The sequence below is a fragment of the Camponotus floridanus genome, unplaced genomic scaffold (genome assembly GCF_003227725.1).
Source record: "Camponotus floridanus strain SB8 unplaced genomic scaffold, Cflo_v7.5 scaffold15, whole genome shotgun sequence".
Lineage (NCBI taxonomy): Eukaryota > Metazoa > Arthropoda > Insecta > Hymenoptera > Formicidae > Camponotus > Camponotus floridanus.
The window spans coordinates 1197400-1212236 of record NW_020229270.1 but is presented as its reverse complement, the minus strand read 5'-3'; the positions used below and the strand labels follow the sequence as shown (position 1 = coordinate 1212236).

The window sequence follows — 14837 nt, the reverse complement described above, 5'->3', positions numbered from 1 at the left end:
AATCCTATAATATCCTCTCGAGCCAACTTTAGTGATATATACTTTAATTAAATTAAAATTGCAATAATTAATTGTAAATAAAACTTTTATAAAAAACAACAAAGCTAACACTGCTTATCTTATACATCAAAATTATATCAAAATATTTTGATCTGATATACAGATATGATGATCTACAGATATACTGATATACAGATATTGCATATATCTGATATAATAATATCAAAGTATAATTATATATCTACCTCGTATTAATTATATAATGAAATTATAATATGCATCAATACAAGGCATCATAAAGATTGTTTTTTAAGTAGAACAATCATTTTGTTCGACTAGTTTATAGTATTAAAATAAATATAAAAGAAATTACTCATTTATATTAAAACTTGATGATATAATTAATCGTATCTCTTAGAATTCTATTGATAGTAAAAAAAGATTTTTTACCTGACACATAATACATTATCTTACTCTATCGTCGGTCGATACATTATCTTACCCTGTCAAAAAAATATTTGTGTTAACTTTAAATTAATATTTAAGCGAGTGATAGTTTATATAATAAATGCACTTGCACTAATATAAGCAAAAATTATAAATTAATTTTGAGAATACGATCTATAAGTAACGCCACTATTTCTCTTTGTCTTTCCTAGATAAATATACTATTGTTTTATTGGCGTAAATTGCCGTTCATTACAAGATGATCTGAATCAGAGATACTATCACTTGGATCTTCTATGTTATGCGCTACGTTAGATACCGACTGCTTCTCTTCTGTTTTCACTTCAGCTATCCATTCGTTTATCTCATGAGTATACATCTTTCTTTGTAGAACCTCTCGCGTTCGCGGTCGCGAACCGATGAACAAAGTGCTTCCTCCAACGACTAAAGAGTTGCGCAGATTTTCCAGAGTTTTAAAATCTTCAATTATGCATTGTAATTCATTCCACTTTAATTCCACTTCCTCGTGGAGCATTTTTTCTTCTAAAAAATAAGATGCAAGAATATGTATTATATAAAAGTTGTAAAATTTTTACTAGAAACAAAAAGAGAAAGAATCCTTATTGTTCAAATATTTACCATCGTGTTTTGAAGTCGATTTTTTATATTGTATCCTAAATCGAAAAGCTTCCAAGAAACTGGATACTACAATAGTTAATACGATCATCGTTACTAGATAAAATATCATAAAGTATATTCTCGTGTACATGCCCACGGTAACGGCGTACGCATTCATGTGTATAAACCAATTATTAACAACTGTTAATTCGAATAGTGTTATGCCACTCGCTAAGAGATTGTCAAAAGTATTAAGATAGTAATATCCCAGCGCTGTGCTACCATTGACAGAATACTCATAGAAATCTTCGACGGTTGTATTTCTATCGAAAATATTTGTAAAAATTAGTAAAAGGATAAAATGTGAGGCAAAAAATATAATATATTCACTTTGTTAATTATTGTAATTAATTTGGCACTAACTTGCAGCAATTCCGCATATCATATCCGGCGAACAATTCCATCCCGATAATCGCGAAAAAATAATACAAGACCAGCATAACGATCGCCGTCGAACACATCTGGGGAGACAGAATCACGAGGGTACCAAAAACGTCTCGATAGCGCTTCTTTATCTTGAATAGTCTCAATGTTCTGAGTGGCCGGAATATAACCAGGAATATAGCTGAGGGAAATAAAATAAGAGCGCACGCGGCAACAACAGTCATTATCGATGTTCCCAGGTCAAAGAGATTCCATCCTGAATTCAAGTAACATCGAATACCGAGAGCTAATATCTTCGACAATGCTTCGGCCACAAAAACTGTAAATTTATTTGTAAATTTATTTGTGCAAGTTTCTCTTCTTCTATATATGTTTATTTTCATTTTTAAAAAAAGATTTTTTTCACTTACGTCCTCCAAACAATAGAGTGTCCCAACATGCAGCGAATCCATGTGCTGATTCCTCAAGACTACTGCTCGGTTCTATGATTCTTATTATCATAGCGATACAATTGCCAATAATAATAACATCTAATATTATACAAATAATGAGAAATAAGATTTTCTCGCGAATATCATTCACACAAGTATCATTTACTTACACACCAACATTTCAAAGTATGACCATTTGATAACGACATGGGCACCTGTGCACAGCATTTGCAGAGGCCACGCCGTTGCTCGATACCATGGTATGTTAGAATATTGTAAGTCCCATTGAAGTGTTGCAGCATCATAGATTGATAAAAATTCCTCACTATTTAAGGCGCCACTTCCCGATGTATTCATATGGCAAAACATTAAAACAATGTCTCGTATGGCTATAAAATGTATATAACAATGCGTTATAATTGCAGGTGTTATCATTACTTATTTAGATAGTTATATATAATATCGTCATGCAACGTAAATTTACTTTCGCTTTCTAAGTTTTTATTATATGGCATGAAATTTAAGTTTCATATTGATAAAAAAAAGTAATAATCTTAAAAAACAGCAATAATCTTGAATACGTACATTTGTTTGGAGCATAATACCGCATTAAACCTTCAAACTGACGGAATCGCATTTTGTCGGGATCCTGTTTGGAAACCAGAAGCTTGAAAGCATGCTGACACGCTTTTCTCTTGTGTAGAAACAGTTTCTTAAACTTGTCACGTTCGCGAGACGTAAACGTTTCGTTTACTACCGCCAACATTAGATTCATCATTACATATAGCATGGTACATAAATAAGATACAAAATATATCGCGTACCACTTATTTTGCGAATACGACGGCATCATTACATCCGGAAAGCTACAAGTTGCATAAGTAGTAAATTATAATTGTTTTAATTTAATTACATTGAATTATATTGTCTACTCACTTAGCAGTGGTAAGAAGGACAAATAGACTGACGAAGCTATCTTGCAATGTGGAAAAATTTCTATTCATTTCACTGAACATATAATAGCCTAATACAGTATATACAATAATCAAGAAAAAAAGAAGTCCCAACATATCTAAAATAGGCGGTAATGTGAGAAGTATCTGCCTTATAAATCTCCTTACACCTCCACAATATTTTGTGTCTATTAGAAAGATAGGTCTTAGAGCACGCGTTACACGAAAATGCGAAGACTGCCGTATCAGGATTGTTATAGCTTCGAGAAACATAATAATTAATGTGATACACTGAAACAGAAATCAATTTAAGATATTAGCAGAAAGTCAATAACCTGATTTAATGATGTATCAACAATTTTTTTTCCATAAGAATCATATATCATCTCCTTTCATTTGAATTTTATTGAAGAGTATTGTGATGTGTTTGATATTACTTATAATTCAATAACTTATTATGTAAGTAAATTAAAGAGTTACTATATTTATTGTCACATCATTCAACACTCATTATTCATCTGAATGACGCGATTGTTGATTGTTATGAATGCATGAATGCTATCTGATATTCTTATATCACTATATATTAATTCATAAGTATATAAATAAATACTACTATTTAAATGATCTGATTATGCAAATATTCTATTTCTGTATATTTTTTGTAATATGTTTTATGTAAATATATCACTTTGTGCATTCTTACAGAGAATTTTAAGCAATATATTTCTTACTTTCAACATTGTACGTTTATGTTTTAACATAGGGGCCCAACCAGTCCATCTCAGTTTTAAAGCTAATTCCACACCAATAGTAATTAAAGCAAGTAATTCTACTGAACCATGTACCCACACTGATACCTGAAACAAAGTATATAAATGAAAAATATTGATAGAAAAGTATTATGTATCATTTATTCATCTATGACATACTTTAAATAATGGAAGAGCAGGTTCTTCTACAAATGCAAGTGATAGCAGAATTAATGAAATCAGCAAATCCAATCCATTGTAACAACTATTATGAACTAATAGGTATGCTGGCAAATCCTCAGGATGTCTCGGATGAGAGTCAAATTTCTCATTGTTTCTACCTTCCTAAAAAAGTATTTATATAATGCTGATAACAATAAAATGATTGCAATTTAATATAATTTAAACTGTCTTGCACAGTCACATACAATACTAAGAATAATAAACTATGCATTTTTGTGTTATATAACATACATTATGTATATATGTATAATGCTATACACACACTAGATATCCTTGAAAAAAATAATTGATCATATATGTATAAGCATGTTGCATATATTATGTCATAAACAAACTACTATTGAAATATACATATAATTATGTATGTATAATTATAAATGTATATATAATTATGTATAATTTTATGTATGTATAATTAATGAACAATTACCTCTAAAAATATTGAAGCTTCATGATAATTCATTTCCCAATGCATGTCCATATCAAGAGATGTATCGCACGCAGTAAATACTATATTCTCAGTCATGCTTCTAGCTTCTGTTTCACCTGTTTCATATTTACAATCTATCTGATTAGCAGTATTAGCATTATCAAACGAAGACCTTACATAAGTTTCTGAGGAAGGCGAAGACAGCATGGAACCATATTCTATAAGAGATATAATTTTGTAGGTCATTTTAACATGACAAATTCATAGCATACTTTTTCTAAAGAAACTCTATATAAATTAACTCCAACTTTCTCAATATCTTTAGTTAATAAAAATTTTAAATAAAGTATTTATTGGAAAAATAATTATGAATACTATACTCATTATCAGCAAAGAGTCATAAATTTGAATGACTAATGTTATAATTTGTTTCAGTGATAATATCTTTTTGACAAGACGCTTGTCTTGTCAAAAAGATATTATCACTGAAGAGTAAATATCTTTCCTGTCAACAGTAAATATGTAACTATGCAGCCATTTCACACATGACATTATCAGTGATGGAAATCTAGATGGATTTAGGATAGTAAAAATTACAAGCTGACTCACGTCGACTGGAGCCATTGGAGATCTCTTGGTCGAGCGGCAGGCCTGTCTCGTTGTTAAATCGCTCATAATCGGCGACGTGCTCGCCAGACCGCGACGAAGACATTGAAGCTTGGAGCGCGCGTCGCGTCGCACAGCTGACGCACACTGCACTAACTGTATCGTATTTCCGCGCGTGCTTTCTGTCAGCACGTCACGGTTGACAGATCTTGGTCGGCCTTGGCGGATTCAGCGAGCCGACAAACGCCTACGACTCTACCACGGGACGATGACAGATGCCGACTGGATGACGCGACGCGCACGAAGATGTATATAGGCATATATGCCAACATGTGATATACATACTTTACGTTCTTGTCGCTACTAAAGCGCATCGATATCGACGATCCGCTTGACATTATGAGAAAGTTTGACTGCGCTCTCTTACCCTGCATATGACTAAACGAGACAGACAGATGTACGCGCGGATTGATAAGGCGAATGAGAGAAAGGAACAAAACATGGAAAGTGCGACACGCATGCGTGAATCCGCCACTGCTCGACTTTCAAAGTTCACGCGAATAAAAAAAGATATTAAGAATCATATGACTCTAATCAAGAATCCATTATTTTAATTAATGAATAATTGCGCAAGAATTTCAGTGTATGTCATGAGTAACACGTGGTAACAGAGTTCATTGTCCCTCTCCACGTAATATTTGTCTTCGAACGTTGCTGTATTCCTCGTAGCATTTAAGATTAAGTATAATTTGCTTTATCAAAAAATAATTATTGGTGATAATTATTTCTTTGAACTCAAATATTAATGATTTACAAATAGGGATTCAATAAATAATAATTAATACATCGATTGCTCCGAAACTTTAACTGATTATAAAAGTATCACTGTATATTACTGAAAATTATTAGTGCCTCACACATTTTCGTTGAGGAAAAATCGTCTTCAGATGATCCCAGGAATCTTTGAAAGATGACGGAAGATAACTGGGACACCCTGTATATACATATATGTTATATATAATATCAAATGATAGTATTATATATTATATATAAAGTTTGAAAATGTGCTAAATTTTTAAAAAATGATAAATTAATAAAATAAATTAGTAAAATAAATTATAATTAAAGTTATATTGTCGAAAAATCTTCTCTTTTTTTATTCTAAAAAAATTAATACAATTGATTCCATATAAATTCCCATAAAAATTTCGAGGATTGCTTTCGTTGTATCAATACAATTGATTCCATATAAATTTTTATGGAAATTTCGGGAGTTGCTTTCGCGTTGCAATCGACAAATTGAAAGCGTCACAAAGATCCCTATCTACCACATACTCATACATAGATTTCACTGTGATAAAGTACTTTGAGCAATACAATTGAATTATTCATCAGTTAAAGTTTCGTTTTTTTTGTTATGCACAATCTAGTCGAATATTTCTCGTTCATCATTCATCATTCGCGTCTTTGATCTCTCTGCTCAAGATGATATACTCGAGGTGACGAATTAAACTCGCTTTCTACGAATTCGCATTGATCGTTACCTTTATTTATCACTAATAGAATATTACTAATAGAATTTTGCATTGTTAATCGGTCAAAAAACTGATCGATTACATAACATCTGAAGCGAAAGTTTTTGCGAAGTTGTAATGTCAGTAAAAAAAATCGTTTATCGCGTTCATTTATCTGCTATGTTATTGTATTCCTTGTAAAGGGAAGATTTATAAATGATATAAAAAACATATAACGAAATTTTAATATTCGTAGATGCACAAAATGTGCTCGGACTGAGACAATCCGGTTTGATCCGGAGTTCGAACATTTAGAACCGGCTTGATCTGGAGTTTGAATGTTTGTCGTATAGATTGTCGTATAGATATTGATGACGATTACTTTGTGTAATGTTAAATGAGATAGTCGACATTAATGATATCTATATGATTGATTCGTAGATGAATAGCGGTAGATCCAGACGGATTGCGATAAGGTATTCTTCTATATATTGAGCTAGATTGTTTATCCAACAAACTTCGATGCGTCGCAAGTAGAAAAGTTCGAATCATTGTACGCTCCAATTGATGAACATGATATTAATCACTGAGATGACAGGGAGAAGCGATTGGATTTTATACTGTTAAACCTATAGATAATTGTATGTGATATTAGAGAAGACTAGAAAATTTTTCTAGAGAAGAGAAGAGAATATACGCGTAAATCATTTTCAATAATTTATCTGGATACAGAAATATCTTCGACAAGAGAGATATGTGATGCCTATAGTGGACACGGCATATATTTCTTCAAAATATAGAAATCGGGGTTTTGATACTGAGAAAATTTTATTTGGCACGATCGCACATTTTCCAAATATCAGCTTTTCCAAGCTTTTTCAAACAGCATTAAAAAATAAATATTCAACCCGCGAGTATCATAGAATTGTAATTAGAATTATAATAATATATATATATATATATATATATATATATATATATATTATTATAATTCTAATTACTTTCTAATATATTATTATAATTCTAATTACTTTCTAATATATATATATATATATATATATATATATATCTTGTGTATAGTTCTGAAGACATTTCTGATGAAACACAAAGAATATCGACTGTGTTTTTAAGAAATTGCAAATTACGATATCGATGTATCTCAACAACTGATGACATTTGAAAATGACAATAATGTAATTTTTATGACAAAAGACGATTAGAATTTATTATAAAAATCATCGCAATGACATAACAAGGATATTTAAATATATTTAATTGATTTGTATGCATGCATGCATGCATACGTATACACTTATTCATATACATATGTATATATACCCAATTATATTTGTAGAAATATTAAATATATAGAATATATTTGAAAATTTATCTTCGCATAATAAAGCGAAAAGGAATATTCAAATCTTTTCATAGTATATGAAATGCATTTGTATTACTAATTCTATGAATAGAGTACATACCAATTTTATTTCAAGTTACTTTTAAATTCATTCAATAAAATCGATCCTATAACCATCTTCTCACAGTTTACACAAACTTCTAATTGCTCAGTGTCAATAAATTTTATTGTTACCAATACTAGCGATTTGGATGCTAAAGTATAAGCAGCAAACCTGTAATTCACTATACTTAGTTTTTTCTTTAAACTTAATTTGTAATTGTTCAGATAAAAAATGTATTAAAAACACATGCTTATAAATAATATTAACTTTATGATAAATGTGTATGCTTACCGCATGATTTCATCTTCATTAAATATTCTTGCAACATTTGCTGTCTCAAAGATTTTTTGAGGAAGAGCACTTTTGTTTCCAGAATAAGGTATTTTCGCAATATGCTCGTTCATACCTTTTAACTTGGCTTTCTCCGCATTGAACATGCTTTCGGGTAAAGTCACAGATCTTATTATCTCTCCAATTGGTGGTTTGATACTAACCAGACACGAATGTTTCTCATCATTAATCGAGAAATCGATATTGAAATTTGCCGGTTGAGTAGAGTCATTAAAATTAACACCTAGCGTAGAAGATAATGTACTATTTGTATCAAGAATTGGTATTTGTGTAAAATCATGAATAAACATTCCCTTTTGTAAATTCTGGAAATAATATATGAAATTTTATTTCATTATAATTATGATATAATTAAATTTGAAAAAATTGCTTACCTTATTTCCTACTTGAATCTCTTTAATAACATCGTTGCTTTCATTAGAAAAGGTTAATTCAATGTTAACCAAATTCGAACTAACTAAATGTTGCGATCTCGTAAATCTATATTCAATTTTTAGACCATGCCCTATGATATTATTTAACAAAATAGTTTTTTTCACTGGAACATATGATGTCGACACTTCTTGGACATTTTCCGTAATTATTGAATTAATCGGAGTAAGAAAACCACCTAAACTAGGCGTCATCACAGGAGTCATTGGAATAACTGTAAAAAAAAAATAATGAATACATTAATACTAAAAATTCTTTAAAATTTATCTCTTGCCAAAAGTCTAATTAAAGTCAACTAACCATCATCTAGATCTAATAGTAGATCAAAATTGCTTTTTGGTTTTTCTTTCACTTCTTGCTTGACGACTTTTGGTTTCTCCTCTTCGCTCTCTTGTGTCTCACTTTCTTCTTCTTCAGAATCTGATTCTTCACCGCTCGATGATTCACTCTCAGAATCATCGGATTTCATTTCATTTTTCTTTCCAATATCTATGTCAGATTTATCTGATTCACTAGTATATTCGGAAGAATCGCTATCTTCGTCTGAAGATTCGCTGGTCGAAGAATTGGATGATTGATTATCTGAATCTGAAAGCAGAAAATTAAAATATATACAGGTATACACATGTAAATGTAAATTTGAATTATGGTATTTTTACCTTCAGCAGCAGTGCTCTCTTCATCGCTGTAAAATGATTTCTCCTTGTCTTTATTCTTCTTCTTCTCTTTTTCTTTCCTATTATGTCGCTCTTCTCTATGTTCCTGCGCAATTGGAGGTGCAACATCTCGTACAGATGGATCTTGCGTTACTTCCGGGAATGGTGGTAAAGGTCGATAACCTGCGCACGGCATGTCCAGATAGTGTGACAAAGTGCCTAACTGATACTCTGAATCTTTGAATCTGGACGTTAATGTTGGCGCCGGTTTCGGTGCAAGGAAAATCCTCTTCGCGAACTGTGGTAGTTTCTTCTTTTCCTCGCTTTCATCTTCGAAGATGAAGTGCCGCAGAAAACGCGCGCGATCTCTAATATCATAATTCTGATCATACTTGGCGAGTTGGAAGACGTACTGACAGAACAATTTCGTTTGTACAGGATTGTTCAAGCATAATTTCACGGCCAGATTTAAGGTTTGCAATTTTACTATATCCTGCTCATTTACGAAACTCTTTGCCATTTTTCGGAGCACATCCGGTGCTATCTTAGGAACTCTATCGGAATATTCGCCTAAAAGCCACAGAATAGAGGCTCTCGCCTGTGGTACAGTGATGAAATCCATTAACTTCGCCATATGACCGATTATATCTTTATGCTCATTCGGCTGTGTTTGTAGGAGTTTTTTTATAACCACTACGCTTTCCGCAACAATAGCCTCTATAAAAAAATTAATGATAGCATTTATTTAAAATAAACAATACAAGATGTGTGATGCGAGTTGATAAAATTTTACCATCTCTATTGCTTAATAAAGATACTAATCCATTGAGACATGTATCAGTAACTTCCTTGATGTTGCTTGCACATCTGCCAATTGCTTGGATGCTGGCGCCAACAAATTCCTTATCACTGCTAGAGATATATGTTTGAAATTCTCTCAGTATTACACCGATGCTAGTTTCAGTCGCCAAATTCGTCAATATATCGAGTTTCAAAAGTTTTATGTGAGTGGGATCCGAAGTCCGCACGAAAAACGATTTCAAGAAGGGCTCAAACATTCCCTGAAAAACAGAATAAGTATGGATATGCTACACGATTATATGATATATGCAATATAAATTGAATTACAATAAATTATTTTGTATTACATTTCAGAGCACTATACTTACATTACCTTTCTTGTAATTGATATACTAGCGATACAATGAAGTACAATACTTTGCACTTCTCTATGACATCTTAACAATCTTATTAATGCCTTTGCAGCAATCATAACTTCACTTCTAGGTGCTGCATGATGGTATAATTGAGCAACAGCCATTACCACAGATGCATTTCGACTTTGTAACAAGGGTTTTGTGTTTCTTAATAATAACCGATGATCGGGATCTAATGTAAACTTTGGTTTCTTTGTATTGGAAGAATCGGAATCAGAGTCATAAAATGGCCGATTTTCGTCTTTGTCCAAATTCTGCGAGAATATTCAAACTATTATTTCAATTAATCGAATTAATTACCATTTCATCAAAATATCTTTAAAGATATACTTACATCTGTATTTGGATTAACAAACTGTGCTCTAGCATATCTAGTGAGCATGTTAACAATAACCACTTGGCCCCATTCGTCAACATCTACCAGTAAATTACATAATTTTCTATAATTCTTATGGATAAGATCTATTCTTTCTGGACACACTTCTTCAAAAGCCATCACTGCTGAACCCACCACAAGAGTTGTCTTGTCAGAGAGCAATTTTTCCAGTACACTTATCAATTCTTCTTTTTGTTCAGGATCCAACGAGTATAATTTAGGGATAGCATGAGCGGCAGTTTTTCTTACATATGGTGACATATCACTAGCTGAATCTTTAATAGCAAGCATAACAATGGGTACTATCATGGAAACTCGTATACTGGACAATACTCTTAAAGCACTAGCTCTTATTAGTTGATTGGGATCCTTCAAAGCTCTTTGAAATGTTGATATAGACAGAAGAGCAAGATCCTGTTGATCCTCTGCATAACGAACGAGATAAACATATACTAGCTTCTTTACTTCAATATTTTTAGACACTACATTTTTTACAACAGCTGGAAATAGTTCTGATGCATCCCTTCCTTTGGCTACCATCTGAAGAAAAGAATGAGATTATTAACATTATTGTTTAATACATCATGTTTATACCCATTAATGTCAAATTAATTACCCCAATTATACGTTTCATGGCTTCCAACTTAAGTCCATCCTTGTTACTATCTAGCATCTCCTTCAGATCTTCATGTCTGAGACATACAAAATACTTTTATGAAATTCTTCGCTTATACTATATCTATATCCAATACATAGATACATTTTTTACTATATTTAAATTATCCAGAGAGAGAAATAAAGTATATAATTCTGTATACAAAACATAATAAAATTTCAATGCGTAGTTAAAATATTTTTCAATTATCACATCATGATTGAAATTAAATTGTCTTTCACGTAATTAAATAAAAGTGGACTAATCACTTCTTATAATCGGAATGGAAAAATCCGCCGGAGGCGGGATCTGTCGCGAGATCCGCATCACCCGCGCTGGATGGCCTCTCATTACTGTAGGAGCCGTTATTGGACAACGTATTTGCGGCTGCCGTCAACATTCTTCTTGCGTAGAATGATAACACTCTTCTTTCTACGAGATAAATCCTGAGATTATTCAAAATACTCGCTCCCCGAGCTTTTGACAGCTGTAATCCTCAGAGAACGGTCATGCTGATATTCTGATCCACATCACAACCATGACTCTAAACTATATAGACGTGGCATTAGCTGTCAAAATTGAATCGTATACAAAACGAGCTCTGGCAGTCGAGACACGAAAGTTGAAACTGGAAATGAGGGGTCGAATTACTTGGGTAATTAATATCGTAATTTAATATTCGAGTACACGGGATAGAAATAATGTCTTATATTAGATTAGGCCAATAATTACGTATGGAAGAGAAAGAAATTCTGACACTACAATGGATTGGTAAAATTATAATGGAAATTTTCAGGCTCGAGGACCAACTTTACCGATCTCGTACTACTCCGATAGTCGTAACTCCGCGAATGACATTTGATGGCGCTATCGTTGCACATGACGCGAAAGCAGAATTGGAGCATAAAAGATCTGGGTTCTCTCTCGAAAATATTCCTCTACCTGTTTCGATCATCCCTCTCTCTCAAGTCAGCGTTCCTGCGTTTCCTCGTCGTAGGTAGACACGGACGTTTCTCGCCGAAACGCAGTATAAGCTCCGTGATCGTATATTTACCATGCCTGCACCTTCTTACACTTTCTACAGTCGAAATATCGAAGGTGCAAAAGGTGCAATGGAATAAAGCGCGAAAATAAGATATTGCGTTTCCAGAGTAGAAAAGAAAACTTTTTTCTTATTCCAACTAATTCCAGCGGAAGAAAAGCAAGTAAGCTGAACGACTCGAGGGAGTCTTCTTCTCGAATAACTCGATCGGTTACATTCGGCTAGTCCGGAGCGTTATTTCTCCTGAGAAAATGAAGGGCTATATTCAACGTGACGAGGAAGGCAAACCAATCATAGACAGCAATGGATTCGTTACAGTTACATGTGAAGGTAATGGATCGTAAATATTTTTATTTTAAGATATATGTAATATACCTAAAATTGCATAATAGTTATTATTTATATTATATTTTGTGCATATGTCTTTAAGTCTAATTTGGAGTAAATTATAAATAATTGTTAATATAAATATATTTACACATATATAGATGAAAGCTTGGTGTTCCAACTACATCTGTCAGAAGTTGATGAAAAAGCGGAGCAAATGTGTTTCAACGTCAATGGTAGAGATGTATACATCGATATATGTCCATGGGAAATGATTGAGAATGATTCTGAAAATGATAAAACAGAAATAACTGAAGATGATAAAATCAATATCCCATCTACAAGTAAAAATGGGAATACGCATTTTCCTTGGTGTGATGCGTCGACAAAAATCTTTTTGAGAGAATATAAGCTTAAGAAAGAATTGGTAAGAAATCGGAAACTAAAAAATATGAAACTTGCATATCAGGAAATATCGCAAAGCTTGCAAGATAATGGATTTACCGTATCTCCTTTACAAGTAGAGAATAGATTCAAAACACTGAAACGTGCTTATAAAAATATGATAATACATAATAGAAGGAATGGAAGAGGAAAATATATCTGCAGTTATGAACAGTAAGTTTATTTTCATTAGTTTTTTGTATATATTAACATTAATATTCTCAATTAATGTATTAAATATGTTTACAGAGATTTAGATGAAATCTTTTCTAAAAGTCTCTTAAGTGATGATACAGATATGAAAGAAGGAACCACAGAATCAGAGTAAGTTATAACTTGTCAAGATGATTTAAAATTTATTCAATTAAAACTGGTCTAAACTGATCACAAATGTCTTAAATGTCTGGGAAAATTATTAGAAGTAATCAACCACAATTGACTTTTACAGAAATGGTACATTCAATGCTGAAAGAATACATAATTCTGGAAAGAATAATGAACAATATGCAAGATTGGAAGCTCAGCATATGAAGCTAATTGATAATCTACAAAACTATCAGCGTATGATGAAGAATTTAATTACCAAGACAGATAATAGAAGTAAAATTTGCAATGAAACACAAAATAAAATCTTGCAAATATGTATGGAAATGCATGAAACACAGAAAGAAGCATATGCTCGTGCAGAAGAACAGAGAGAAAAAGCCAATATACAGAGAGAAACAAGAAATAATTTACTTGAGGAAATTTTAACAATCCTAAGGTCTAGAAAGGAAACATAATGTAATCAATGTCAGATAAGCAAATGCATAATATTTTGTTAACATCTTTAATAGTTACAAAATGATGAATTATTTATTTTATTAAATCCATGATCATTTAAGAAATCCTGATCATTTTTTTGTTGTATAATTTATAATGTTACAAGATTAACATTCTCTTATCTGGCAATTTATGACAGATTGTATATTTATGCAATATTTTTTATATATGTACATACACATTAATGTAAAATATTAAATGCAAAACTTACTTATCATGGAAAAAAGAAAATCACATATAAGTAAAAGAGCAAAATTCTTATATACATTGATGTAATAGGCCAATTTAAGCTATTTTAATGGCCAAAAAGTTAAAATCAAATCCAATTTTTTACATAATCCAGTCCTCTATTATATAATTAATGTATATAATATTTGTATTATTCTCTCTCTCTGTAATATTGTTAAAATGTTCTAATTTTAGCCAGTTCCAATTTTCCAAGACTATTTTGCATAAAATGTTCTAATTATTTTATAAAAATACATATTTTTTATCAGATATAAATACATACCATTTAAACTATTTTTCTTTTTTTGATGCGATCATAAATACGATATACGAATATACGTTAAAATTCATGCAAAGAGTTTTACATTCAAGTTTTTATTTCCAAA

The 14837-nt window shown here is 31.7% G+C and overlaps 3 protein-coding genes and 1 pseudogene across 9 annotated transcripts; 2 read left to right on the top strand and 2 right to left on the bottom strand.

Annotated features, from left to right (window-relative positions):
- Positions 1 to 273: 273 nt before the first annotated feature.
- On the bottom strand, positions 274 to 5483 carry LOC105254849 (two pore calcium channel protein 1). Of its 3 annotated transcripts, XM_025406630.1 has the most exons (12): positions 4928 to 5036; positions 4496 to 4536; positions 4319 to 4434; positions 3826 to 3990; positions 3628 to 3753; positions 2877 to 3184; positions 2526 to 2806; positions 2111 to 2329; positions 1920 to 2039; positions 1489 to 1828; positions 1087 to 1388; positions 274 to 990 (listed from the first exon to the last, which is right to left on the bottom strand). In XM_025406630.1, the coding sequence occupies exons 3-12, from the start codon at positions 4412 to 4414 to the stop codon at positions 677 to 679; spliced, it is 2271 nt and encodes a 756-aa protein (XP_025262415.1). In that variant the 5' UTR covers positions 4415 to 4434; positions 4496 to 4536; positions 4928 to 5036; the 3' UTR covers positions 274 to 676. The 3 variants fall into 3 exon arrangements, with proteins under 3 accessions (XP_025262415.1, XP_011262085.1, XP_011262086.1); XM_011263783.3 differs by having other exon boundaries at positions 4319 to 4536; positions 4928 to 5483; XM_011263784.3 differs by lacking the exon at positions 4496 to 4536 and having other exon boundaries at positions 4928 to 5483.
- Positions 5484 to 6409: 926 nt separating this feature from the next.
- Positions 6410 to 7703, top strand: LOC112637268 (annotated as a pseudogene).
- Positions 7704 to 7822: 119 nt separating this feature from the next.
- Positions 7823 to 12131, bottom strand: LOC105254852 (AP-3 complex subunit beta-2). The gene is made up of 10 exons (XM_011263790.3): positions 11858 to 12131; positions 11550 to 11625; positions 10892 to 11473; positions 10515 to 10811; positions 10134 to 10401; positions 9344 to 10057; positions 8985 to 9272; positions 8627 to 8898; positions 8193 to 8557; positions 7823 to 8072 (listed from the first exon to the last, which is right to left on the bottom strand). Exons 1-10 carry the CDS (start codon positions 11986 to 11988, stop codon positions 7925 to 7927), a joined length of 3141 nt encoding a protein of 1046 aa, XP_011262092.1. The 5' UTR covers positions 11989 to 12131; the 3' UTR covers positions 7823 to 7924.
- Positions 12132 to 12154: 23 nt separating this feature from the next.
- LOC105254850 lies at positions 12155 to 14387 on the top strand. 5 transcript variants are annotated; one of them, XM_011263785.3, is made up of 5 exons: positions 12155 to 12243; positions 12385 to 12960; positions 13119 to 13575; positions 13651 to 13725; positions 13850 to 14387. In XM_011263785.3, the coding sequence occupies exons 2-5, from the start codon at positions 12882 to 12884 to the stop codon at positions 14181 to 14183; spliced, it is 945 nt and encodes a 314-aa protein (XP_011262087.1). In that variant the 5' UTR covers positions 12155 to 12243; positions 12385 to 12881; the 3' UTR covers positions 14184 to 14387. The 5 variants fall into 5 exon arrangements, with proteins under 5 accessions (XP_011262087.1, XP_011262090.1, XP_011262089.1 ...); XM_011263788.3 differs by lacking the exon at positions 12155 to 12243 and having other exon boundaries at positions 12486 to 12581; positions 12780 to 12960; XM_011263787.3 differs by lacking the exon at positions 12155 to 12243 and having other exon boundaries at positions 12488 to 12686; positions 12780 to 12960.
- Positions 14388 to 14837: the final 450 nt, after the last annotated feature.